The sequence below is a fragment of the Scyliorhinus torazame genome, chromosome 28 (genome assembly GCF_047496885.1).
Source record: "Scyliorhinus torazame isolate Kashiwa2021f chromosome 28, sScyTor2.1, whole genome shotgun sequence".
In the NCBI taxonomy this organism is placed as follows: Eukaryota; Metazoa; Chordata; class Chondrichthyes; order Carcharhiniformes; family Scyliorhinidae; genus Scyliorhinus; species Scyliorhinus torazame.
Window position 1 is genome coordinate 5,785,600 of NC_092734.1, and position 26,264 is coordinate 5,811,863.

The following is a 26,264-nucleotide window of genomic DNA, read 5'->3' on the forward strand; positions in this document are numbered from 1 at the left end:
CTGACCCTCGCTATTGCTGATTCTCGTTATTGCCGACCCTCGCTATTGCCGACCCTCGCTATCGCCGACCCTCGTTATTGCTGACCCTCGCTATTGCTGATCCTCGTTATTGCTGATCCTCGCTATTGCTGACCCTCGCTATTGCTGATCCTCGTTATTGCTGATCCTCGTTATTGCTGATCCTCGCTATTGCTGATCCTCGTTATTGCTGATCCTCGTTATTGCTGATCCTCGTTATTGCTGATCCTCGTTATTGCTGATCCTCGCTATTGCTGACCCTCGTTATTGCCGACCCTCGCTATTGCTGACCCTCGCTATTGCTGATCCTCGTTATTGCTGATCCTCGTTATTGCTGATCCTCGCTATTGCTGACCCTCGCTATTGCTGATCCTCGTTATTGCTGACCCTCGCTATTGCTGATCCTCGCTATTGCTGATCCTCGTTATTGCTGATCCTCGTTATTGCTGATCCTCGTTATTGCTGATCCTCGTTATTGCTGATCCTCGCTATTGCTGACCCTCGTTATTGCCGACCCTCGCTATTGCTGACCCTCGCTATTGCTGATCCTCGTTATTGCTGATCCTCGTTATTGCTGATCCTCGTTATTGCTGACCCTCGTTATTGCTGATCCTCGTTATTGCTGATCCTCGTTATTGCTGACCCTCGCTATTGCTGATCCTCGCTATTGCTGACCCTCGCTATTGCTGATCCTCGTTATTGCCGACCCTCGCTATTGCTGATCCTCGTTATTGCTGATCCTCGTTATTGCTGATCCTCGTTATTGCTGACCCTCGCTATTGCTGATCCTCGCTATTGCTGACCCTCGCTATTGCTGACCCTCGCTATTGCTGACCCTCGTTATTGCTGATCCTCGTTATTGCCGACCCTCGCTATTGCTGATCCTCGTTATTGCTGATCCTCGTTATTGCTGACCCTCGCTATTGCTGATCCTCGCTATTGCTGATCCTCGCTATTGCCGATCCTCGCTATTGCTGATCCTCGTTATTGCTGATCCTCGTTATTGCTGATCCTCGTTATTGCTGATCCTCGTTATTGCTGATCCTCGTTATTGCTGATCCTCACTATTGCTGATCCTCGTTATTGCTGATCCTCGTTATTGCTGATCCTCGTTATTGCTGATCCTCGTTATTGCTGATCCTCGTTATTGCTGATCCTCGCTATTGCTGACCCTCGCTATTGCTGATCCTCGCTATTGCTGATCCTCGCTATTGCTGATCCTCGCTATTGCTGATCCTCACTATTGCTGATCCTCGCTATTGCTGATCCTCGTTATTGCTGATCCTCGTTATTGCTGATCCTCACTATTGCTGATCCTCGTTATTGCTGATCCTCGTTATTGCTGATCCTCGTTATTGCTGATCCTCGCTATTGCTGATCCTCGTTATTGCTGATCCTCGTTATTGCTGACCCTCGCTATTGCTGACCCTCGCTATTGCTGATCCTCGTTATTGCTGATCCTCGTTATTGCCGACCCTCGCTATTGCTGATCCTCGTTATTGCTGATCCTCGCTATTGCCGATCCTCGCTATTGCTGATCCTCGCTATTGCTGACCCTCGCTATTGCTGATCCTCGCTATTGCTGATCCTCGTTATTGCTGATCCTCGTTATTGCTGACCCTCGCTATTGCTGATCCTCGCTATTGCTGACCCTCGCTATTGCTGACCCTCGCTATTGCTGATCCTCGCTATTGCTGATCCTCACTATTGCTGACCCTCGCTATTGCTGATCCTCGTTATTGCTGATCCTCGTTATTGCTGACCCTCACTATTGCCGACCCTCGTTATTGCTGATCCTCACTATTGCTGATCCTCGCTATTGCTGATCCTCGTTATTGCTGATCCTCACTATTGCTGATCCTCGCTATTGCTGATCCTCACTATTGTCGATCCTCGTTATTGCTGATCCTCACTATTGCTGATCCTCGCTATTGCCGACCCTCGTTATTGCTGATCCTCGCTATTGCTGATCCTCGTTATTGCTGACCCTCGCTATTGCTGATCCTCGCTATTGCCGACCCTCGTTATTGCTGATCCTCGCTATTGCTGATCCTCGTTATTGCTGACCCTCGCTATTGCTGATCCTCGCTATTGCTGACCCTCGCTATTGCTGATCCTCGCTATTGCCGACCCTCGTTATTGCTGATCCTCGTTATTGCTGATCCTCGCTATTGCTGATCCTCGCTATTGCCGACCCTCGTTATTGCTGATCCTCGCTATTGCTGATCCTCGCTATTGCTGATCCTCGCTATTGCCGACCCTCGTTATTGCTGATCCTCGCTATTGCTGATCCTCGTTATTGCTGACCCTCGCTATTGCTGATCCTCGCTATTGCTGACCCTCGCTATTGCTGATCCTCGCTATTGCCGACCCTCGTTATTGCTGATCCTCGTTATTGCTGATCCTCGTTATTGTCGATCCTCGTTATTGCTGATCCTCGTTATTGCTGATCCTCGCTATTGCTGATCCTCGTTATTGCTGATCCTCGTTATTGCTGATCCTCGTTATTGCTGATCCTCGTTATTGCTGATCCTCGCTATTGCTGATCCTCGCTATTGCTGATCCTCGTTATTGCTGATCCTCGCTATTGCCGACCCTCGTTATTGCTGATCCTCGTTATTGCCGACCCTCGCTATTGTCGATCCTCGCTATTGCTGATCCTCACTATTGCTGACCCTCGCTATTGCCGACCCTCGCTATTGCTGATCCTCACTATTGCTGACCCTCGCTATTGCCGACCCTCGCTATTGTCGATCCTCGCTATTGCTGATCCTCACTATTGCTGACCCTCGCTATTGCCGACCCTCGCTATTGCTGATCCTCGCTATTGCTGACCCTCACTATTGCTGACCCTCGCTATTGCCGACCCTCGCTATTGCTGATCCTCGCTATTGCTGACCCTCACTATTGCTGACCCTCGCTATTGCCGATCCTCGCTATTGCTGACCCTCGCTATTGCTGATCCTCGCTATTGCTGATCCTCGCTATTGCCGATCCTCACTATTGTTGATCCTCGCTATTGCTGACCCTCGCTATTGCTGATCCTCGCTATTGCTGACCCTCGCTATTGCTGACCCTCGCTATTGCTGACCCTCGCTATTGCCGACCCTCGTTATTGCTGATCCTCACTATTGCCGACCCTCGCTATTGCCGACCCTCGTTATTGCTGATCCTCGCTATTGCTGATCCTCGCTATTGCTGACCCTCGCTATTGCAGACCCTCGCTATTGCTGACCCTCGCTATTGCTGACCCTCGCTATTGCTGACCCTCGCTATTGCCGACCCTCGTTATTGCTGATCCTCACTATTGCCGACCCTCACTATTGCCGACCCTCGCTATTGCCGACCCTCGTTATTGCTGATCCTCGCTATTGCTGATCCTCGCTATTGCTGACCCTCGCTATTGCAGACCCTCGCTATTGCTGACCCTCGCTATTGCTGACCCTCGCTATTGCTGACCCTCGCTATTGCTGACCCTCGCTATTGCTGACCCTCGCTATTGCTGATCCTTCTTCACCAACGTTACCATTCCTCCCCCTTTCTTGTCCATTCTGCCCCTCTGAAAAATATTGGAACTCAAAATCTTTACGAGCCATTTGCTGTTCAATTTGCAGCCACATCTCTGTTGCTTCCTGTGGCCTTCTTTCCAGTCGATATTCATTTCCCACAGTCTGTGGACTGTAGCACATCTCCATATCTGCTCTGAAAGATTAGCGACCTGAATCGTTAACTCTCTCTCCAACATGCTGCCCGACCGGCTGATTATCCCCAGTTTCCTTTGCTCTTATTTCGCTTCCCAGCATCTGTTGTATTTTCTTCTGAGTATCGATTTGTTTATTCTAATATTGTTCCTATTTCTTTGGCCAATCGAATATTCCGTCCCTTTATCTCTCCCTTTTCCCCTGCCTGTAACGGGTGCATTTGATTTTCCCCATTGATTTCCTTCATTGCTCTTTGTTATCTTCACACACTGAAATGTTACTTCTCTAAAAGGAAAGTACTGCGGATGCTGGGATCTGAAACCAGAGCAGGAAAAGCTGGAAAAACTCAATACACCTGGCAGCATCCGTAGAGATCTCTCCTGGCTCCCACTCACCTCTGTCCTTCCACTCTGCTGTTCACCTCCTCTTGTACAGTATAAAATCCAACCCATTTCTCCCTCTCTTCCGCTCGCAGGCGTTAACTCTGTTTTCTTTCCCTACAGTTGCTGCCAGTCAGACTGAGTTTTTGCAGCATTCTCTGTTCCGGTTTACCTGATTACTGGCCTGGTCTTCTCTGGTGCCCACCTCGATGGTTTCAAAACTCCCGCCCCTCATATCCTTTCCTACTGATTTCGTGAACTCCCTCGCTGATCAGGTGAAGGCACCCTCACAGATTACTTCCTGTTTTCACCAGAGTTGGAGCTGATTTCTGTTAAAATTAATTAAACCCTCTCCCAACGCCATTCCTTAAGCCACCTGCAGTTCTTAGGCATCCATGTCCTACCCTATTGTAGTCTGTGCCCAGGGCAGGACTCCAGATACTTCCCAGAGGGTGAAAGGGGCGGTGCTTACATTGATATGAGATTGGCTGAAAGACAGGAAGCAGGGGGGGCTGGTTTAGCACAGGGCTAAATAGCTGGCTTTTAAGGCAAGCCAGCAGCACGGTTCAATTCCCGTACCAGCCTCCCCGAACAGGCGCCGGAATGTGGCGACTAGGGGCTTTTCACAGGAACTTCATTTGAAGCCTACTTGTGACAATAAGCGATTTTCATTTGATTTCATTTCAAGGAGGTTTAAAACTCAGACTGGGGAGGTTTACAGCAGCGGCACCCAGTTATTGAGACGTCTAGCTCTTTATCATATTAATAACCTAGCCTTGGATATATGGCAGCAAACTGTTAAAGTTTGCAGCTGACACAAAGTTTAACGCAGTTAGCAGTGAGGATGGGAGCAGACTTCAGAGAGACGGATGGAATGGGGAGGCAAATGGCGGATAAAATTTAATGGCAAATTCAATGTAATGTAAAATGCTGCAATTGGAAGAAGAAATGATGAGAGACAATATGAACAAAATAGTCCAATTTTAAAGTTGGTGCAGGAACAGGGAGCCGGAGGTGGATGTACGCGAATCCTTTGAAGGTGTGACCCTGGGAGGGAGGAGGCTGCCTTTGGCCAATGGCAGGATCTTCTAGTCCTGCCGCTGCCAATGGGATTTCCCATTGAATCCACCCCATTCCCACTGGCGGGAACATCCAGAAGATCTCGTCCCTGGTGCCCAGTTCTGGACACTGAACTTTAGGTCATCAAGGTCTTGGAGAGAGGACATTGACGAGCAGATTCTCTGCAATGGCACGAGGGATGATGTACTTTAGACAATGTGGAGAGACAGAGATGGTAGGAGGGGAGATTTAATCAAGGTCTTTGAGCGGTTTTCATAGAGTAAATAAGGAAAAAATTGTTTCTAGTGGCAGATGGTCAGTAAACACAGGTTTAAGATAATTGGTGAAGGAACCAGAGGGAGAGATTGGGAGAAACATAGTTGCTTATTGTGTTCAGGAACGTGCTTCCTGAAGAGGCGGTGGAAGCAGATTCAATAATAACTTTAAACAAAGCAATTGGATACATACTCAAAGGGCAAAAATTGCAGGGGCTGGGGGAGCGGGGGGGGGGGGGGGGGGGGGGGGGGGAAGAGGGCAGGGCAGTGGGACTAATTGGATAACAAAGAGCTAGCACAGGTGGGATGGACTGAATGGCTTCCTTCTGGGTTGCACAATTCTAGAAACCAGAGGGACGTATTTTGTTAGTCCATCCTTCCCAGTGTACACAGATTTATGTTTTCTTGGGTTGAAAGGGGTGATTGATGTTGCAGCAGTTGTGTGTGTGTGTGTCTGTGTGTGAGATGAGATTGCTGTGTATTTAACCTTGCTCAATGTTGCTATCAACAATTAAATCTTGCGTAATTATTCACAAAGCAGCCAGTTAGTGCGTGTGCCAGGATACTACTTGGGGAAGTGGAAGCAAATTGGTTTTCTATTTTTAAACACTTGACGGGATTTTATTTACACTTGGGATTTTGCAGAGACTGATGCTGAAATCCTAAAATTGACTCTGGGGATGTTATGATTAGGGCTGTACGCAATTCCTTTGCTCGCTGTTTTAATGAGGAGTTCAAATTATTTGGTTGAAGCCTCTTCCCAAATTATCGAAGTTCAGGAAATTCTGTTCTTATAATTCCTGTGGAGATGAAAAAAGGAAATCTTCAACATCGCCCCATATTGAGCCTTATCCCAAGAAAGGAAAAAGGTAATTTAGTTCAACCCTTTCTGGACTGTTTTAATCGGGTGAAAGGTGATGTGTTTTGAAAGGAAGAATGAAGAGAGATACTATGAACTCAACAGCTATAATTTTAAAGGGGGTGCAGAAACAGAGGGAGCTGGATATAAGTGCACCTATCTTTACAGGTGGCTAAACAAATTGGAAATTCTGTTTAAAAACGGATATGGAATCCTTGGCTTGAGGAAGAGAGTCCAAAAGCAAGGATGTCATGGTAAACCCTTTATAGAACATTGGTCAGGGTAGGACTGTATCCAATTCTGGGCAGCAAAAAGGAGTTCTGCACGTTCTCTCCGTGTCTGCGTGGGTTTCCTCTGGATGCCGCGGTTTCCTCCCACAGTCCAAAGACGTGCAGGTGAGGTGGACTGGCCATGCTAAATTGACCTTAGTGTCCAAGAAGGTTAGGAGGGGTAATTGGGTTATGGGGATAGGGTGGAAGTGAGGGCTTAAGTGGGTCGGTGCAGACTCGATGGGCCGAATGGCCTCTTTCTACACTATGTTCTATGTCAAAGTTTTGGAGAGGGTGCAGAGGAATGTATTGGAGTGATAGCAGGGATACGGATTTTCAGTAATGTGGAGGGATTGATGGGGTTATTTTTCTCAGAGTAAAGAAGATTAAGAGATTTAATAGAGATGGTCAGAACTGTGATTCATCTTGTTAGACTAAATATGGAGAAACAGTTCCCAGTGGCAGAATGGTCGGTTACAGATTTAAGGGGATTAGCAAAAGAACCAGGGGCAACATGGGAAACACTGTTTTTACACAGCAAGTTGTTGATGATCGGGAAATGTGCTGTCTGAAAGAGCGTTGGATAAATATTCAACAAATAGTGAACCTTCAAAAGGAATTGGTTAAACACGTTAAGGGAAATAAAATGCAGATCTGTGGGGAGAGGGGAGGGGGTGATGGGATTAGGAGGGTAATTCAAGCAAAAAGTCAACATTGTCACAAGTGGTTGCCGGGGACCTTCACCACTTTCTCGCTCTACGATTCCATGATTCTGTGAACGCAGTTTTTTTATTGGTTGGCCAAAATTGGATTTCGATCAAAGTGTTACATTCCACTTTGGTTTTGTTCATTGAGAGCTCCACTTCATAGAATCGGAAAGGAGGTAATTTGCCTTTGCTGTTTTAGTATCAACACTTTTGTGTGACAAGGGTCTATTTGCATTTATTTTAGAAAATCAAAAGCAATTGTCCAATTTGCACCGTTTGAATTTGTGAGAAAAATGTTTGTATTCATGCAGCACCTTATCATCAATGAAATAACACAAGATCTTTCACATAACAGAGGGGGATGGTAACATAGTGGAAATGTCAACTGGACCAGTAATCCCAGCGGCCCCAGGCTAATGCTCTGGGGACATGGTTTCAAACCCCACTGTGATGAACGGTTACTGTAACACTGTACCCTTGTCATCATGTAAGGTGATGTCCTCTTTAAGACCGGGCTTGGAACCCTGGGGAACTCCGCCTCCGGCTCCGCCCATCTGGGAGCCGTATATAAGGGGCCACCTTGTGGGCAGTGCAGCAGTTAGCACACGTCTCGGCTCGAGCCTAGTTCTTAGTTTATTAAAGCCTTCTTTACTGTTTACACTCTAAGCGTCGTTATTGAGGGTACCACACCCACCACGGCAGCTGGTGGAATTTAAATTCAATTCATAAATCTGGAGTTAAAAGAGAGTTTCAGTGATAGTGACCATGGCAACTGATTGTTGTAAAAACACATCTAATTTAGGAACGGAAATCTGCTGTCCTTACCCGATCTGGCCTACATGTGACCCCAGACCCATGGCAATGTGGTTGACTCTTTTTTAAAAATATTTTTATTGGCATTTTGCATTTAATGTTGTACTTGACTTTCTCCAGATGTAAGAAAGACATGAGGTCACCCAACAGGCCGCGAAACTGGGTGGAATGGGAGACCTCCGCCAAGCAGAACTAGTCTCCAGGCTATCAACGACAGAGCGGCGACGACCTCCATCTTCACCCCCGTCTGGGCACCAGCGGGTCTGGCACCCTGAATATAGCCAACAGTCAAGCAACGAACACACAGAGTACTGCCTGCAGACAGGGTAACTGTAACTGTCAGGTTAGCAGTATTTACACTTCAATAACCTCATTCTCCGAGGGGAAAATTGGGCTGCCTGATTTTGTTTCAAGTTCAGATTTGTGTGAAGAGAGATTAGCCGGATTATTGAGAGTCTCTGTTATAGAGGTTCTAGTGCAAGCAGACAGAATTTATACGGTGATTCCCATTACTGCGGGTGGTTTCACACACAGTTCCAGTTTAAGGAATCTCACTGACCACATCCTTCACTTTCAATAATTACCGACAATAAATCCAGTGTCACAGCCAAAGGTTTGCACCTCTTTTCACCCCACCTTTGATGTGAAACCTAATTTTGTTAGACAGAATAAAACGGGTGTGAATGAAGATAAGAGCTGGATAAATTAATTGTTAAGATTCATCGATATGTATTTTCAGGACTTCTTACCGACTGATGTAAGACTTCTAACTGTGCCCATTATAGAAGGAATGATTTGGCTCTGACCCATCATAGTCCACTGCTCAGCAGAGCTAACCCTGGTCTCAGCCATATCCCAACATGGGCAGCAGTTGCCGCTTTGTGCCACCTCTGGCCCGTCCTACTTGGGACCCAAGCATCCATCAATAGCACAATCTCCCATTCCCTGGAGTGGTGGCTCATCCTGCCCCAGCAGTGTGCGCCCAAGGGAGACACGGTGAAGAGGAGCTTCAGTCACCAACTGTTGTACAGCAGAAGCAAAGAGGAGCGGAGTCCGGGCAAGGAGAGAAATTTAGTGAGCTCCCTCTTCGTACTCTCTCGCATTTATTGGCATGAACTTTGTGGGGGCGAGAATGGAGAAGGGGGCGAGGCTGAGTGGGTATAAGTAAGGGGGGGGGCTGTGATGAGTCACCAGACTCCATGTTAGCTCTCTTCTCTCTCCACAGATGCTGTCAGACCTGCGATTTTCCAGCATTTTCTGTTTTGGTCCTTTGTCTTACTTGTTGGTCAAGAATCTACCTCTGGCGTTTCAAAGACTCATTATCATCTGAGAGAAGAAACAGGGCAGCACGGTAGCGTTGTGGTTAGCACAATTGCTTCATAGCTCCAGGGTCCCAGGTTCGATTCTGGCTTGGGCCACTGTCTGTGTGGAGTCTGCACGTCCTCCCCGTGTCTGCGTGGGTTTCCTCCGGGTGCTCCGGTTTCCTCCCACAGTCCAAAGATGTGCAGGTTAGGTGGATTGGCCACGCCAAATTGCCCTCAGTGTCCAAAATTGCCCTTAATGTCGGGTGGGGTTACTGGGTTATGGGGATAGGGTGGAGATGTTGACCTTGGGTAGGGGGCTCTTTCCAAGAGCCGGTGCAGACTCAATGGGCCGAATGGCCTCCTTCTGCACTGTAAATTCAATGATAATCTATGATCCATAAATATCAAGCTTTTTCTGTAACGTGTTTGAGGAATATTAGTTTCTGGGGAAAATAAACCAAAGAACAGTCTTGGAGCCATGATGAAACAGAATAATTTAAGGGATTTGGGCTTTTTCGTTATTACACTAAAGGGGAATTAAATCAGTTCCTTCACCGTCACTGAGTCAAAATCCTGGAACTCCCTCCCTAACAGCACTGTGGGTGTACCTGCACCACATGAACTCTAGCGGTTCAAGGCGGCAGCTCACCACCACCTTCTCGCGGGCAATTAGGGATGGACAGCAAATGCTGGCCTCGCCAGCCACTTTCTCAGCCTGTGAATGAATAACCCAGAAAATGTTTGCATTTACCCAACGCCTCAGCTACACCTCAATCACATTCAAGAAGTGAACTAATCCTGGCCAAACATGGTACCCATATGTACCGTGAGATGAATGATTGGTGTAGCCACGTAAAATGGCTGCTTCCCGATTAAATTGATCAAACCCCGATCCAAAATGGCGAACGGCAGAGGCTGATGGGAAAATCAGCCAACAGGACTCAAACGGAAGGCTGCAGGTAAAACAGTTTATTCGCCTCTGGGGGAAGCCAGACTGATCAAATCATGCAGCCATTAACATCACAACAATCCAGCCATCTGCATAGTGAACAGCCATCCCCGGGAACAATTGCTATACATTAGCATTTGTAAAGCTACTCCAGACCTCTCGGCACCAAGAGAGACTAACGCAAAGAAAGGTGGGCAACCACCCCCCACCCCCACCCCCCCCGATCAAGGAATGCCCCAGTATTGGAGCATATCGAACCGAGTGATTGGGACCAAGTCCAATCACTTGAAACCAGGGTCAAGGTCCGCTCCGAGAGGCGGGAAGCCCCTAGGAACTATAAAAATTGGGGCCAAGTTCAGATCGACCTTTCTCTTCCAGCTTGCAACTTTTGCAAGAACCTTCGATTAAGATCAAGTAAGTTTGACTCCAGCGATCGCTACCCGATAGACGTTCCTAACCATCGACCTGTATCAGCCTTTGAATCCCGCGGGCCAGATCCAATTCGATAAACCATTTGTTTCCCTGACCTGGTGGGCCATCCCCAAAAGTTAAGTATTGGCCTGTTAGTTGTAGGTATTAGTCTAGAAGTAGCATTATTGTATAAGTATTAATTTCTGTATATAATGAATGACCGTTGATTTAATTCTTACTAAGCGGTGTGTTGCATTATTAATCATAACTTGAGCTTGAACCACGTGGCGGTATCAGAAAGCTACCTGGCGACTCGTGAGCAAAGGTGACAGAATTAGAGGTAATAAACTAAGGCTAATAAGAGCAACATTGGTTAATTCGTTTTTTGGTGGCGTTAGTTGTTGTCGGGTGGAGGGGTAGATGTTGGTGAGGAGACTGGGACAACTCCTTGCTCTTCAAATAGTGGCATGGGATATTCAACAGCCAAGAGAATAGAATTTACAACAATGCAGCAATCTCCATTGCACTGGAGCACCAGCTTAGATAATGCACTGCAATCTACCTATCCACCCCATCAAGGACCACCTACCCCACATGTGACAGAGCCCGCAGGTGATCACATTGGAGTTATCAGCTATCTGAGAGCACACCAAACCAGAGTGGGAGCAAGTCATCCTCGACCCTGAGAACTGTCCAAGAAGAAGAATGCGCTCAAATCTTGGGAGTGACTTGATCCAGAACATCCTGTTGAGGTCAGACCGCTGGGTTACTGAGTCAGATAAATATAAAACTGGAGCAGAGGTTAATGGTGAAAATGGTTCATAACATACTCAGCATCCTAAAAAATCCTATTGTGCAGACACCAATGGCCCCAGCGTAAGTTGGTGAAGCAAACCATTTATATTTCTATAGCAGACCATCCAATTCTTAGGGATTCACACACAATTCAGCAGACATGGCCCACACAAGATGAAGGACTCTTATTTTTTCAAATTAATTCTCGGGTGACAGTCATCGCTGGCAAGGCTAGCATTTATTGTCCGGTCGAGATGTGACTCCTGAATCTGCACTAAGTTGAGCATTTGTGTGGTGATGTTTTGGGAAGGGCCGGGTGAAATCAGCCAAGTAAATAACTCGATGCCTGGGAGCTGCATCGCTCAGACAATGGGCTTGAAAGCAGAGAAACTGTAGCTGCGCTGAGTGACATTTGAGCTCATGCACCCTAATGGAGTCTGATTCAGGAGGCCTTGGGGGAAGGAAGTGTCAGAGTTTGTCCCAGACAAAGACTTTGCTTCCTTTTGGCATTTTCAATTCCACTGTTGTGGAATCATTGGCAGGGGCAGCAGTCTTTCTTGCAGGAATTTTGCAATAAAGAACTGGCTACGTGTGAGCATAGGAAATAGAAGGAGGCCATTCGGCCCGTCGAGCCTGCGCCACCATTCAATAAGATCGTGGCTGATTTGATAGTGGCTTTAACTCCACGCGGTTCCCGCGCCCCCCTCGTCAATCAAAAATCTGTCTAGCTCAGCCTTGGCTATATTCAATGGTCCAGTCTCCATGAATTCCTCAGTTGTCATGGTGGATTTGAACATCTTTACAATCCAACCAAAAACTGCCACGCACGTAAATCTGAGACACACATTTCTCAGAAATACATGTTTCTGATAGTGGTGCTACTTGTCGTAGAGACAAGTTTATGTGTGAGTCTGCAATCTGCTCGCATTGCACTCCTTCAGTGGGTCACTTTCAAGCAAAGATTATTGGATTTAAAATAAACATCTGCCTGAAAATCAACACAAATGTTGCTGCTTGAATAATGCACTGTGGGCATTAAAGGTTTCAAGTGCTGGGCAGCCTGGTGTCCACAGCCCTCTTAGTGTGAGGTCTGGCTTAAACATAGTTTTCAAAACACCTTACGCTGATTCATACACTGTCAACCCATTCAATCCCAGGTATTGCTGCTGTTTGGTAATAATAATCTTTATTAGTGCCACAAGTAGGCTAACATTAACGCTACAATGAAGTTACTGTGAAAATCCCCGAGTCGCCACATTCCGGTGCCTGTTTGGGTACACAGAGGGAGAATTCAGAATGTCCAATTCACCCAACAAGCACATCTTTCAGGACTTGTGGGAAGAAACCAGAGCACCCGGGGGAAACCCACGCAGACACGGGAAGAACGTGCAGACTCCACACTGACAGTGACCCAAGCCAGGAATTGAACCCAGGTCCCTGACGCTATGAAGCAACAATGCTAACCACTGTGCTACATGGCAGCCAATTTACACATGCTAAGATCCCTTGTACAGCTATCAGGTGAGCTTCCGGTCGATTTTCAGAATTTATTTTTAAAATATATATGGGGAATATTGTATTATTCTGTAAATAAGATTGCGTGTGTAAATGATTTATTAAGCTGGAGAAAAAGTTAATGGAGACAACTGGTCGGGGAGAACGGAGATGAAAAGAGTAGAGATGTTAGATTTGTGCATTTGTAATGACATATTATGGTGGGTTTGAGGACAAGTAAATAGGTCAATAGATTGAATCTAACATTTGCATTTTTAGATAAATTGAGAGTTTGGTTGCCTATCAAAGGGACGTCAGAGGTGACAACAAACAGTTTGCATCTTACAGGAGTTCCAGGAGTAGATAGAAGAGCATATTACACTTTACTGACCCAAAAGCAGAGACGAAACAGAAACACAAAAGATTTTATATTCAGAAGGATTTGAGTTTCAAAGAGGTGTGAGAGCAACGGAGTCAGAGGTGAAAAGAGGAGGGGAGGGATGTGGAGAAAGATATTTTATAGTTACTGTGGCGAGCTGAGGTGTTGGCTCGCGGTGTGAATCAGCCATTCGGTCAAGCCAGAAAAGTCTTGGGTTACAAAAAGCAGTCTTATGGGCTCAAATCCAGGGCTGGAGCCCCAACTCACAACCATCTAAATCTGAATTCAAGAATTTGCAAAAATGTTAATTAAAGCGCTGGATGACGGGTTAGCAGAATGTTAAGATGAAAAGAACAGTTCAAGACTAAAATCCTTTGCAAGGTCGGTCACAAATTTCCAACGAATCAGAAACAAATGGTCTTCAAAGTATTTGTGGCGAAATACCTCTGGCATTTTTGCAACTGAATTTACAATGAAATAAAAGGTTATTGCACAAAGAACAGCATTTCAGACAGTGGACGTTTTATGACATGAATTCCATAAACAGAATTTTTTGCCTACTTCAATTTAAACTCAACAAAACCTTTATCCTCCCCTGGCCCTTAACCTAATTAAATCAGCAAACTCCTTCTCCGCATACCAAACTGTTTAGCATTCATAAAATTCCTAGTCTTTGCATTGTTCTCCACTGGGAATTGCCTTATGGAGCATCCTCTGTCAAATGGGATGTCCCCCGGCTCTGAACTGCTGTGATGTCAGGGGGAGGCAGCGTTTGATTGGGTAGATGTGAGCTGGGCCCGATCTGCCTTGGATTGATTCCTTCAGACACATCACTTACATGCTCAGTACATCTCTCAGCCACAGTGGGATGGGTGTTTGATCGCCCCTTGCTGCTTCCGATCCATACTGGACCCCAGCAACAGAAAATTCTTTCACTTCAGACAGTTCCTGGCACCTCGTGTGTTGAAACGGGGGAACTAAACTGCTCTGAAAGAATCAGAGATCTGAACACTGCTGCAGCCCTGCCATTCACCAGGTAAAGGAAGCATAATTGTTGTAACAATTCCCCGATAATTTCCCATGTAGGATTTTTAGTACTCTGAATTTGTAGAACTTTGCAACATTCATTGCGCACCCTGTGTGAGAATAAATTGTGATAATATTTCCATGTTGATTCTGTCGCCAAGTCTTTGTCAAGCATTGCAGACGCCTCCGTCCACCGGTCCCTTTGAAATGTAACCTCTTGGTTGAGTGGGCAGGGGGGGCGGGGGGGGGGGGGGGGGGGGGCAGGAGAGTGACAGCGAGCCGCCTTTGAGTGTTCTGCATGGCTGTCAGAAAGCATTCTTTCCTCAACAAAGCTGGGGGCACCGATGGCTGGATCGGTTCTCTGCTGGGTTTGACACTCTTCATTTTGATTTGCAGTTTGTACCGGAATACGGGGCAACGGTTTCTCTCGAGTGGAAACCTGGAAAATGTGTTTTGTAAAGGCTATCCTGGATTATTCCCGGACGCCCCCCGCGAGGAACGGTGTAACTGACTGACGACAGTGATTGGTGCTGAGGTTACAGTGCAGATTGAGGGGGGGGGGGACGACAATGATTCAGCCCACTCCTCCTTTGTGGCAGATGGCACTCCCCCCTCAATGTTGCTGTGCGCATCAAACTAAACTTCCCCTCCCCACCACCACTGTTATTGTGAACGTCCCTCTCCCATTTCACATATTTAGGAACAGGAGGCCATTCAACTGCTCCTGCGCATTCTAGCATTCAATCATGACTGATCTGCATCTTAATCCATCTACCTGCCTTGATTCAATAACCAGGGCAGCACAGTAACACAAGGGGTTAGCACTGTGTCTTCACAGCTCCAGGGTCCCAGGTTCGATTCCGGCTTGGGTCACTGTCTGTGCGGAGTCTGCACGTTCTCCCCGTGTGTGCGTGGGTTTCCTCCGGGTGCTCCGGTTTCCTCCCACAGTCCAAAGACGTGCAGGTTGGGTGGACTGGCTAAGCTAAATTGCCCTTAGTGACGAAAAAGGTTAAGAGGGGTTATTGGGTTACGGGGATAGAGTGGAAGTGAGGGCTTAAGTGGGTCGGTGCAGACTCGATGGGCCGAATAGCCTCCTTCTGCACTGCATGTTCTATGTAACCCTTCATGCCCAACATAAATCTATCAATGTTAGATTTGAAATTTCGAATTTTCCTTCAGCCTCAACAGCTTTTGGGAGAAGAATGTTCCAGGTTTACGCTCCCCCTAAGTCATGACACCATCCCTCAATGGCTTGGTTCTAATTTTAAGGTGACGTCCCCTTGTTCTGCACTCCCCCAGTCAAAGGAAATAATTTCTCTCCATCGATCCCGTGAAATCCTTTAAGTATCTTAAACTCCTCAATTAGATTATCCCTTAATCTTCGACATTCAAGGAAATGTAAGCCTCGTTCATTCGAGGTTTCCTCATAATTTAACTCTTTGTGTCCCAGTGTGGACTGCACCTTCTCCGAGGTAAATACAACCTCCCTGAGGGACAATGACCACAACTGAACGGTCACTTCAGATAGGGTCTAGAGTTCGGTGCAGTGGAACATCATTTCCATCCCTTTGTATTCCAGCCACCTTGAGCTAACATTCTATTCGGCTTTCACGTTATATTTTTGGACAGGCTTGCCAGCTTTCTGCGATTTTTATTCTTGGATCCCGAAATCTGTCAGCTTCTCCAGTGTTCCCTGCTTTGTCGCATTTCGAAAATACTTTGCTCTTTGTTGAGTCTGAAGTTGGATAACTTCTGATTATTAGAATTCTTTGTGAACTCTTAACTTTATGCACACACTTGGCCCTTCAGCAACTGGCAATATTTTAATTCATTGTGACATCTTCAAGAGGCTCAAGGCAGTGAATAACTTGATACATCAGCTTGCTCACGAGGTGCTGCCTGTCGCGATCTGTAATCACCGACTGCTACCACCGACTGGAATTTCTTGGCAAATGTCGATTACCTTCGCAAGAGTGGAATATTTTGATGTTTACCTGTAACAGAGGACGGTGATTATCAGAGATGGCACCTTGGCTTTCTTGAACAAATTAAGCTGTTTGGATTGTTTTGGTCGAACTCTTTCTGTTCAAGGGCATCCCGGAGCACTAAAAGTCATGCATTTATATCGGGCTTTTAACAACCACTAAACATCTGCAAGAGCTTGTCAGCCAATGAAATATTTTTCAAGTATACTCACTCTTGTAATGCAGCAAAGTCACAGCAAACTCACTCAAGTGTGATGACACTGATTGTTTTGATAAATATTGGAGAACTCAACTCCTCTCCTCTCCTGAGAGGTAGTGCCATCGCCTTTTACATACACAGAGGAGAAGATGGGTCTCGTTTTAACATCTCATCCAGAAGATGCACTTCCGACTGTGCAGCGCTCCCTGGGTGTAGCACTGGAGCACCAGCCAGACATCGGTTATTGAAACACAAGTTCAAGCACCTTAACCACAATAATGAGACTAACGATATTGTACAATCATGGAGCTTATTCAAAAGTTTTTAATTTCAAAACAATTGTAATGTGATGACTCTAGCGAGTGGGGAGGTAGTTCAGATAGTTCCCAAAGCTCGCCACAACTAGGGGTTCTCTTCATTTCGTTTCTGGATTTGTCGTAGATTCATTGATAAAAGATTGATTAGCCAATGATAATTCCATCATGTGACGGAGAGGATTGTAAAAGGTGAAGTTGATAGATCTCGAGCAATTCCTCTGTTGCTAATGTGTTATTGTTGCATATGTCTGGATTTTTACTGTGGCATTCTGTACAAGAAGTTTCCCTGTGACTACATTGTGCTTTATGGAATTTTAAAATTTGTTTTATGCTTTCTAATCTAGGTTGGTACATCCAAACATTCCCTCTATGAGTCATATTGAGGTGTATTCATCAAGTTTTGCCTGATAGAACTCTGCTTGAAGCAAATGGGACTGAGAACAATCTGGATCTGACCCCTCATCTACTCATATTGAGAACAATTGTTCATTGGAAACAAATGTTCGTACACAGGACTGTGCAGCCTTGTGTGGCATTGTGAGGATAGGTTAGGTGCTGCATAAACTTTTAAAAATGTAATTAAGATGGAATTAGATAGAAGATGTTGATGTTTTGAGACTGTTCTGCACTTTCTCCTGCAGCTGCTGAAGGACATGACAGTGTCACAGATCCTCTATCAGCTCCTCGTCTACTTTATCCCCATTCAATTGTGTCTGGGGCAAGCCCCTGTCTTTGAACAGCAGCGAAGATGGGAGGGAGTCACTGGTGAAGCATTATACAACCACTCACCGCTCATTCCCGATGGCACAGAAATAACCATCTTCCTCTTCAAAGGCATGCCACACTGGTAAGAGCAGGGCGAGGGGTTACCCCTCCTCTGAAAACGAGGCAGCCAGAAACTTAAAACGTTCACCGTCTGGTTCTCCCAGTAAAGATTGCAGCCAGAAGGCTGATCAGGGCTGATTTGAATTTTAACAGGATGGTTCGTGGAAGTGATGAGGGACTTTTCAGATGCAATCTCGTCTATTCTTGTACAACTCTCAGGTTGATGTCTCGTGTCGGTTCTGATTGATCCAAAACATGAATTCTTTCTCTCCACCCAAACGGCTGAGTGTTTCCTTCAGCATTCCCAAGGTGTCAGCAACATTTCAAGTGTTTGATTTTTGGCTATGAGGAGAAGTTTCCCTGTGACTACATTGTGCTTTCTGGAATTTTAAAATTTGTTTCATGCTTGCTAATCTATACTCGTACATCCAAACATTCCCTCCGTGAGCCATATTGATGTGTATTCATCACGTTTTGATGTTGTACGTTTTTTGATACTCTCTCATCTTAATCCTGAGTTAGGACTGATTCAAAATCACAAATCTCCATCAGGCACCGCATTCCAAATCCTAACTATATTAACCAAAAAAAGTCTTCCTTGTCGAAATTGCTTCTTTTGCCCATCACCTTAAACCTACACTTGACCCTTCAACCATTGAACACAAATTTACTCTCTTGAAACTTTGTGATTTTAAACACCTTCAACAAATATCCTCCGAATCCTTTCTGCTCGAAGGAGAAAAGGCCCAGATTCTGCAGTCTCTCCAAGTAACCGTAATCTCTCATATCTGGAAACATTCCTGTAAATTCCTTCTCTACCCTCCCCATGTCCTACCTTCAGTGCGGAGTCAAGAATTCGACACAGTTCTCCAGTTGGGGCTGAGCTAGTGTTTTTATAAAAGTTCACCCATGACTTTCTGGCGTTTGCATTCTGTGCCTCTATTGATAATAGTACAAAGTCTTACAACACCAGGTTAAAGTCCAACAGGTTTGTTTCTGCTCCTTCCTCAGGTGAATGAAGAGGCATGTTCCAGAAACACATATATAGACAAATTCAAAGATGCCAAACAATGCTTGGAATGCGAGCATTAGCAGGTGATTAAATCTTTACAGATCCAGAGATGGGGTAACCCCAGGTTAAAGAGGTGTGAATTGCATCAAGCCAGGACAGTTGGTAGGATTTCGCAGGCCAGATGGTGGGGGATGAATGTAATGTGACATGAATCCCAGGTCCCGGTTGAGGCCGCACTCATGTGTGCGGAACTTGGCTATAAGTTTCTGCTCGGGAAATCTATTGTCAACTTGTCAGACTACACCCTTCAACCAGACGAAATCGAAGTCCTCAGCAGAGGGCTTAATTTCTGCACCACCACCAAAATGGACCACATCAGTCTCACGGCAGACACGGAGGAATTCATCAGGCGAATGAGGCTCCGGGAATTCTTCCACAGACCCCAAGAGGCCAACAGCGAACCCAAGCAGACTATCAATGAACCGGAACAGCAGACCGAGAGATCTGCGGTGCGGCAACCGAAGAGGAAAGAGTCGAATTGGACCCCTCCGGAAGGCCGCTGCCTTAGACTCGACATGTATGCTCAAGCCGTCAGGAGTCGCGTCAATGCCAGATTCATTAGTCGCATTCACAAGACAGCCCCGAACGTCACCCAAGCACAACGCAATGCCATCCACGCTCTCAAGACCAACCGCAGCATCGTCATCAAACCAGCAGACAAAGGAGGGGCCACTGTCGTACTGAACAGAACGGACTACTGCAAAGAAGTATACCGACAACTGAACAACCAAGAACACTATAGACAGTTACCCGCAGATCCGACCAAGGAACACATCTGCCAACTTAACAGACTGATCAAGACCTTGGATCCAGATCTTCAGAGCACCCTACGTGCTCTCATCCCACGTACTCCCCGCATTGGAGATCTCTACTGCCTCCCAAAAATACATAAGGCCAACACACCAGGCCGCCCTATCGTTTCAGGCAATGGGACCTTGTGTGAGAACCTCTCTGGCTACATCGAGGGCATCTTGAAACCCATCGTACAAGGTACGCCCAGCTTCTGTCGCGACACGACGGACTTCCTACAGAAACTCAGCACCCATGGACCAGTTGAACCAGGAACATTCCTCGTCACAATGGACGTCTCGGCACTCTACACCAGCATCCCCCATGACGACGGCATTGCTGCAACAGCCTCAGTACTCAACACCGACAACTGCCAATCTTCAGACGCAATTCTGCAACTCATCCGCTTCATTCTGGATCACAACGTCTTCACCTTCGACAACAAGTTCTTCATCCAGACGCACGGAACAGCCATGGGGACCAAATTCGCACCTCAATACGCCAACATCTTCATGCACAAGTTTGAACAGGACCTACTCACCGCACAGGACCTTCAACCGATGTTATACACCAGATACATCGATGACATTTTTTTTCTTTGGACCCACGGCGAAGAATCACTGAAATGACTACACGATGACATTAATAAGTTCCATCCAACCATCAGACTCACCATGGACTACTCTCCAAAATCAGGTTGCATTCTTGGACACACTCGACTCCATCAAGGACGGTCACCTCAGCACTTCGCTTTACCGCAAACCCACGGATAACCTCACGATGCTCCACTTCTCCAGCTTCCACCCTAAACACATTAAAGAAGCCATCCCCTATGGACAAGCGCTCCGTATACACAGGATCTGCTCAGACGAGGAGGAGCGTAACAGACATCTACAGACGTTGAAAGATGCCCTCGTACGAATGGGATATGGCACTCGACTCATCGATCGACAGTTCCAACGTGCCACAGCGAAAAACCGCACCGACCTCCTCAGAAGACAAACATGGGACACAACCGACAGAATACCCTTCGTCGTCCAGTACTTCCCCGGAGCGGAGAAACTACGTCATCTTCTTCACAGCCTTCAACACGTCATTGATGACGATGAACATCTTGCCAAGGTCATCCCCACACCCCCACTACTTGCCTTCAAACAACCGCGCAACCTCAAACGAACCATTATTTGCAGCAAACTACCCAGTCTTCAGAACAGTGACCACGACACCACACAACCCTGCCATGGCAATCTCTGCAAGACGTGCCAGATCATTGACATGGATACCACTATTACACGCGAGAACACCACCCACCAGGTACGTGGTACGTACTCGTGCGACTCGGCCAACGTTGCCTACCTCATACGCTGCAGGAAAGGATGTCCCGAAGCGTGGTACATTGGCGAGACCATGCAGACGCTGCGACAACGAATGAACGGACATCGCGCAACAATCACCAGGCAGGAATATTCCCTTCCAGTCGGGGAACACTTCAGCAGTCAAGGGCATTCAGCCTCTGATCTCCGGGTAAGCGTTCTCCAAGGCGGCCTTCAGGACGCGCAACAACGCAGAATCGCCGAGCAGAAACTTATAGCCAAGTTCCGCACACATGAGTGCGGCCTCAACCGGGACCTGGGATTCATGTCACATTACATTCATCCCCCACCATCTGGCCTGCAAAATCCTACCAACTGTCCTGGCTTGGTACAATTCACACCTCTTTAACCTGGGGTTACCCCATCTCTGGATCTGTAAAGATTTAATCACCTGCTAATGCTCGCATTCCAAGCATTGTTTGGCATCTTTGAATTTGTCTATATATGTGTTTCTGGAACATACCTCTTCATTCACCTGAGGAAGGAGCAGTGCTCCGAAAGCTAGTGACATCGAAACAAACCTGTTGGACTTTAACCTGGTGTTGTAAGACTTTGTACTGTGCTCACCCCAGTCCAACGCCGGCATCTCCACATCATGTCTACTGATAATGTCAAAGATCCAGTCTGTTTTATTAACTGATTTGTTAACCTGGCATGCCACCTTCAAAAACCAGTGCACAAACACTGCGCATATCTGTTGCTGCACCCCTCGGAAAATTGCCCCATTTAACCTCGATCATATCTCTTCATATATCTGTTCATCAGCCTTACATTTTTGCTGTGCTGAATTTCAACTGCCATGTGTCTGTATTCTGGCAGACATCTATGCAGTATATCACTACCTTCCTCACTGTTTGCTAAACAGTCCGAGCTTTGTGCCTCCTGTAAATCGCAAAATTGTGCCCTATACACAATTGTCCAATTTTGTCCTGGATTACTTTTTTCAAAAACTTCACCACCACTGAGCTTAAAATGACTGACCGAGAGTTTCGAAGTTTCTAACATGCTTTTTTGAACAAGGGTGTAACGTTTGCAATTTTCCAGCCCTCTGGCACCACCCTCATGTCTAAGGAGGCCGGAAAATTGTGGTAGCACCTCTTCAGGTTCCTCTCTTACTGTCTTCAGTAAGCGCCTTTTCATCCAACCAAGTGACTTATCCATTTATCTTTTCTGATACCTCGTACTGTTTACTGCAGCTTTGGCAAAGATTGTTCCCTGGCAAACGATGATGAAAAGTATCAATTCATCACCTCAACCATATTCGCTGCCTGCACCAATAGATATCTACTTTGGTCCCTCAACAGCCCCACCACTCTGAGGGACAGTAAAAGAGTTTGTGTTTCCGTCTTCTCTTTGATTCCCTTTGGTTGGCCACAATAGTGGATTCACTTGGGAAGGGGCTGAAACGCTAATATAACTCAATTGAAATCGAATGCAAAACATAACTTGAACATTGCAAGTGTGAAATAAGTGATCTAAATTATGGAGACACACACAATATAAGTGACACAAAGAATTACCCTCAGTCACACACACCGTCACTGGGCTGTTAGATGAGTGAGAGTGATGGGAAGATTATCAACTTCCTGTGGGCCCCACTGCCATTTCCATTTTGTGATGTGATTTGTCAGTAACCCATCTTATTGTCTCCTCTGCCCACAGCCGTTATTTTCTGGTGAAGGAGGACAGGAGGCCATTTTCCATCACAGTGACCCCTTGCGATGCTGCCTTGGAGTGGCGAATCTCAATTCAGAAATGGCCAACACACAGTAAGGATCACAGTGAGAGACGATGCTGCATACAACCCACCAACCAGGCTGACCGCTCACCCAGGGAGCTTTTCAAAGCAAAGTGCTGCTCTGTCAACAGTGCCGTGCTTTGGATGAGAGATTAAATTGAGTCGCTGTTTGTCTTTTCAATTGAATGTAAAAGATCTCATGGCATTATTTCAAAGAGGGGAGTTAACCCTGGTCCCATGGTCAATATTTTCCTCTTAACTAATACCACATAAACGGTGGCTTGGTTATTTACCACATAGATTTTTGAGAGAGTTTGCTGTCAGCAAATTGGTTGCATTAATTCCCACAACATTACAACAGCAGCTAAAAGTAATTATTTGACTGAGAAATGTTTTGGGAAGGCCTGTGTTGGGGAACAGGGGGACACCATTTATTTGTTCAGTACTGACGCACAGTCTCTGAATTTCAGGCGCTCGCCAATCTTTCAGGAGGTCACAGTGGGGCCGAGACACTACCAGGGAGCTTTTTAGCTACAAAGGGAACACAGTGAAGAGTTACGTGCAAATTTCATCGCATTCCGCCTTCTACAAGCTGCATCTCATCTCAATTAGGAGCGACACTCAGATCAGAGTCTACATGACAACCAACCCACAGAGTAAGCCTCCCGACCCTGCGATACCCTTCGACCCCCGGGTCGATGTCACTTCTGTGGGGCAGACGACAGTGGCCCTCGCCTGGAAAGCCAGCCCTTCAATTTTACGGTACCAGGAACACATTCAGTATTGCATCCTGGTCAATCAGAAACACAACTACAACAGTTTATGCGCTGCTGAGCCTCAGCTTAAACATCCTGATGATCTCTGGCCAGAGCTGCCGGTGGTATCCATCTACTCGGCCGGACGGGCGGTCCACCTGGCTGGAATGGATGACCTGCTGCGGCCTTCCACAGCTTTCAGCAGCCCATTCACCAAGGGACCAAAGTTGGATGTCACACGGCTGTGTGTCGGGAACAGGAACGTTTACTCCGTGTCAGAATTGCAGCCCAACACCCGATACTATTTTGATGTGTTTGCTGTGAATGTTCTGACCAGCACCAGCTCTGCGTATAAAGGGACCTTTGCAAAAACATTACAGTGGCCAGATCCCAACATTCTGGATCTGAAGGAAGGAATTATGATCCAGGTTTACATCAGGAAAGGTGGTCAAAAGTTCTACAGTTTCAGGCCTGACACACAGCACCGAAGGGTGCAATTCACACTCTACTCTTGTGGAGAGGTTCATGTGCAAATAGAGAGAAATAGCAAGCTTGTTTTGTCAGCAATAGTAGGAAATCTGAAGCATTTTCAGCTGAAAGGAAAGGCCAAGGCAAGGTATATGATTGGTATCAAATCGACAGAGCCCGTGGAGGTGCCAGTGAAAATCCTGGTATCCACACGTCCCAACAAAGCTTTCTTCCCAAGGCTTCCGGGCAACCTCAAATTGAAAACCTTCGACAAACTGAGGACCTGCAACTCGGTCACTGTCGCTTGGCTGGGTACACAAGAACAAAACGAGTACTGTCTGTACAAGAGAGAGATCAAGGACCAGGTGGAAAAAGAAATAAAGAAGCCAAACAGATGCTTTGGCCCAGAGAGACGGGATGTCTCTGAGAAAGTGAGCTGCAAGTACTTCTACAAGCTGAACACTCAGCACGCGGTGGCAGTGCAGAAGGTCACAGGGCTGAAGGCGGGGACAACATATCTATTCGATGTTTATGTGTTTGGGCACAGAGGCCATTCTCTGAAATATCAAAGCAAGGTCATAAAAACAAGGAAGGCATGCTAGCTTCCTCCAAGTTCATCCAAAATCTACTTTGGAAGCCAACCACTCGTATCTTTGAAGGAGTGCGCCTGAGATACTCGGGAAATCTACTGTCCAGTTACTGGCATCAACACTGGACAAGTGAAAATACATCACATAGATCCTGAACACAGGCCCACATCAGAGATTTGCAAACTTGTGATTGTAAAGAATGACAGGTCAATGCCCACGATCCTCTGTGCTTCATTCTGCACAACGTTCTCAGCTACCGAAAGGAAAACTCAGCAATCATTGCAGAATGTTTGTCAGTCGACACCAACAAGGATAACAATAAAATACAGAATTCCAATGCCCTGGACGGCTCTGTGAATGCCTTCACAAATCGCCAACGTGCTAATTGGTAGACGCGACTTTAATACCGCACCAAGCTGAACTAAACAAACTGGATGGCATTTCTTCCACCGGCTGTAAGTGGTCGGGGTTCCTGACCTCAGCTTGAGGTAACTCTGTGATTGTGCTGGTCAGGCCTCAGCCCTTGGGATTTCAATCAGATTTTTCAACCAGCTCCTGGAAACAGTTGTTAGTGGGGAAACGTTGCACTAATTCATGAGTCCAGTATTTTAACAGAAGCAATAACACATTTAAGAGAAAGAATCTAACACCAAATTGTCTCATATTGAAAAGTATTGAAAAAATGTCTCATTTGTTAGTGCGCAGACACCGGTATTCCTTTATTGATCATTGTCTCCGTACATCTAATAATAGATCAATGTGAATGCAGTTATGTGAAAACCAGGTTATTTGTTTGGATTTGAATCATGCAAAGGGTTTGAAAACAGATTCAAATGCTGCAGAAAACACTCCCTGCCTTTGACCAGAGGAAGTCGAAAGGTGGAGGGAGGGGAGTCCCACATTGATCACTCAGTTCTAGTCCATTTGACATGAAACTCGGCCACCTAGGTCAGGCTCATTTGTTTCTCTCGGAGCGGACAACATGATTTTGAAGCGTCCCAGTACCTACATCCTTTAGATTTCTTCGGTACGTGACAGAGCAGGTTAAGTTGGACTTGCATTTGTCCAGTATCTTCTTCAGTTCAATATGTTCCAAAGCACCATCGCTTTCAGCAAAGGGAAACGTGGCGGTTACTTTGTGCACAGCAAGGTGCCACAGTTAGTTTAGATAGAATTTAACACGGCAGAAATAGTCCATTTGGGCACAAGGTCCAGGCTGGTGTTCGTAGTCGAACCGAACCTCCTCCCACCTTCCTCGTCAGCCTCTCAAATCCCAGAATCTCACAGTTCAAACACACGCACCTGACCCACTCATCCTCACTGATTGCAAAATGTCGCTAAATAATTCACAGCAATGTGATTAAAAATGTCAATGAGAACAAATTAAATTTCCTTGTGATTAATAATAGCTGGAGTGTGAATAATTCTGCAATAATCTTCATGCAATGTGATAAAGGCAGTGATTAATTACAATCAATAAATCTGTTCACATTGGAGTGCATCCAAACACAACGTCAGTCCTTTCAGCATCCACTCAAATCCCAACTCACCCTGCAGCCCACCACCTCACATTGGGATCCGATTTGACTCAAAAAGTTTCAGGATTATGGTCTAAAATTGTCTATAAAACACTGCCAACTTTACACTTAGGAGCACAGACAGGGTGAGTTTAATGTCACATCCAAAATATGCCACATGCTGCATGGGGGAACTC

At 46.3% G+C, this 26,264-nt stretch overlaps 1 protein-coding gene across 4 annotated transcripts in view; it reads left to right on the top strand.

Annotated features, from left to right (window-relative positions):
• LOC140403479 (protein NDNF-like) overlaps positions 1-26,051 on the top strand; it is a 43,575-nt gene extending 17,524 nt beyond the window's left edge. Inside the window, exons 2-6 of one of the 4 annotated variants that reach the window (XM_072491383.1) lie at positions 8,202-8,424; positions 17,285-17,487; positions 17,582-17,787; positions 22,662-22,768; positions 23,208-26,051. In XM_072491383.1, the coding sequence (XP_072347484.1) occupies positions 17,594-17,787; positions 22,662-22,768; positions 23,208-24,562 (1,656 nt within the window). In that variant the 5' untranslated portion in view covers positions 8,202-8,424; positions 17,285-17,487; positions 17,582-17,593 and the 3' untranslated portion in view covers positions 24,563-26,051. Of the gene's footprint in view, positions 1-8,201; positions 8,425-14,240; positions 14,450-17,284; positions 17,488-17,581; positions 17,788-22,661; positions 22,769-23,207 lie in introns of those variants that run through there. The other 3 variants (XM_072491385.1, XM_072491384.1, XM_072491382.1) reach the window with 3 other exon arrangements.
• The last annotated feature ends 213 nt before the right edge of the window (positions 26,052-26,264 follow it).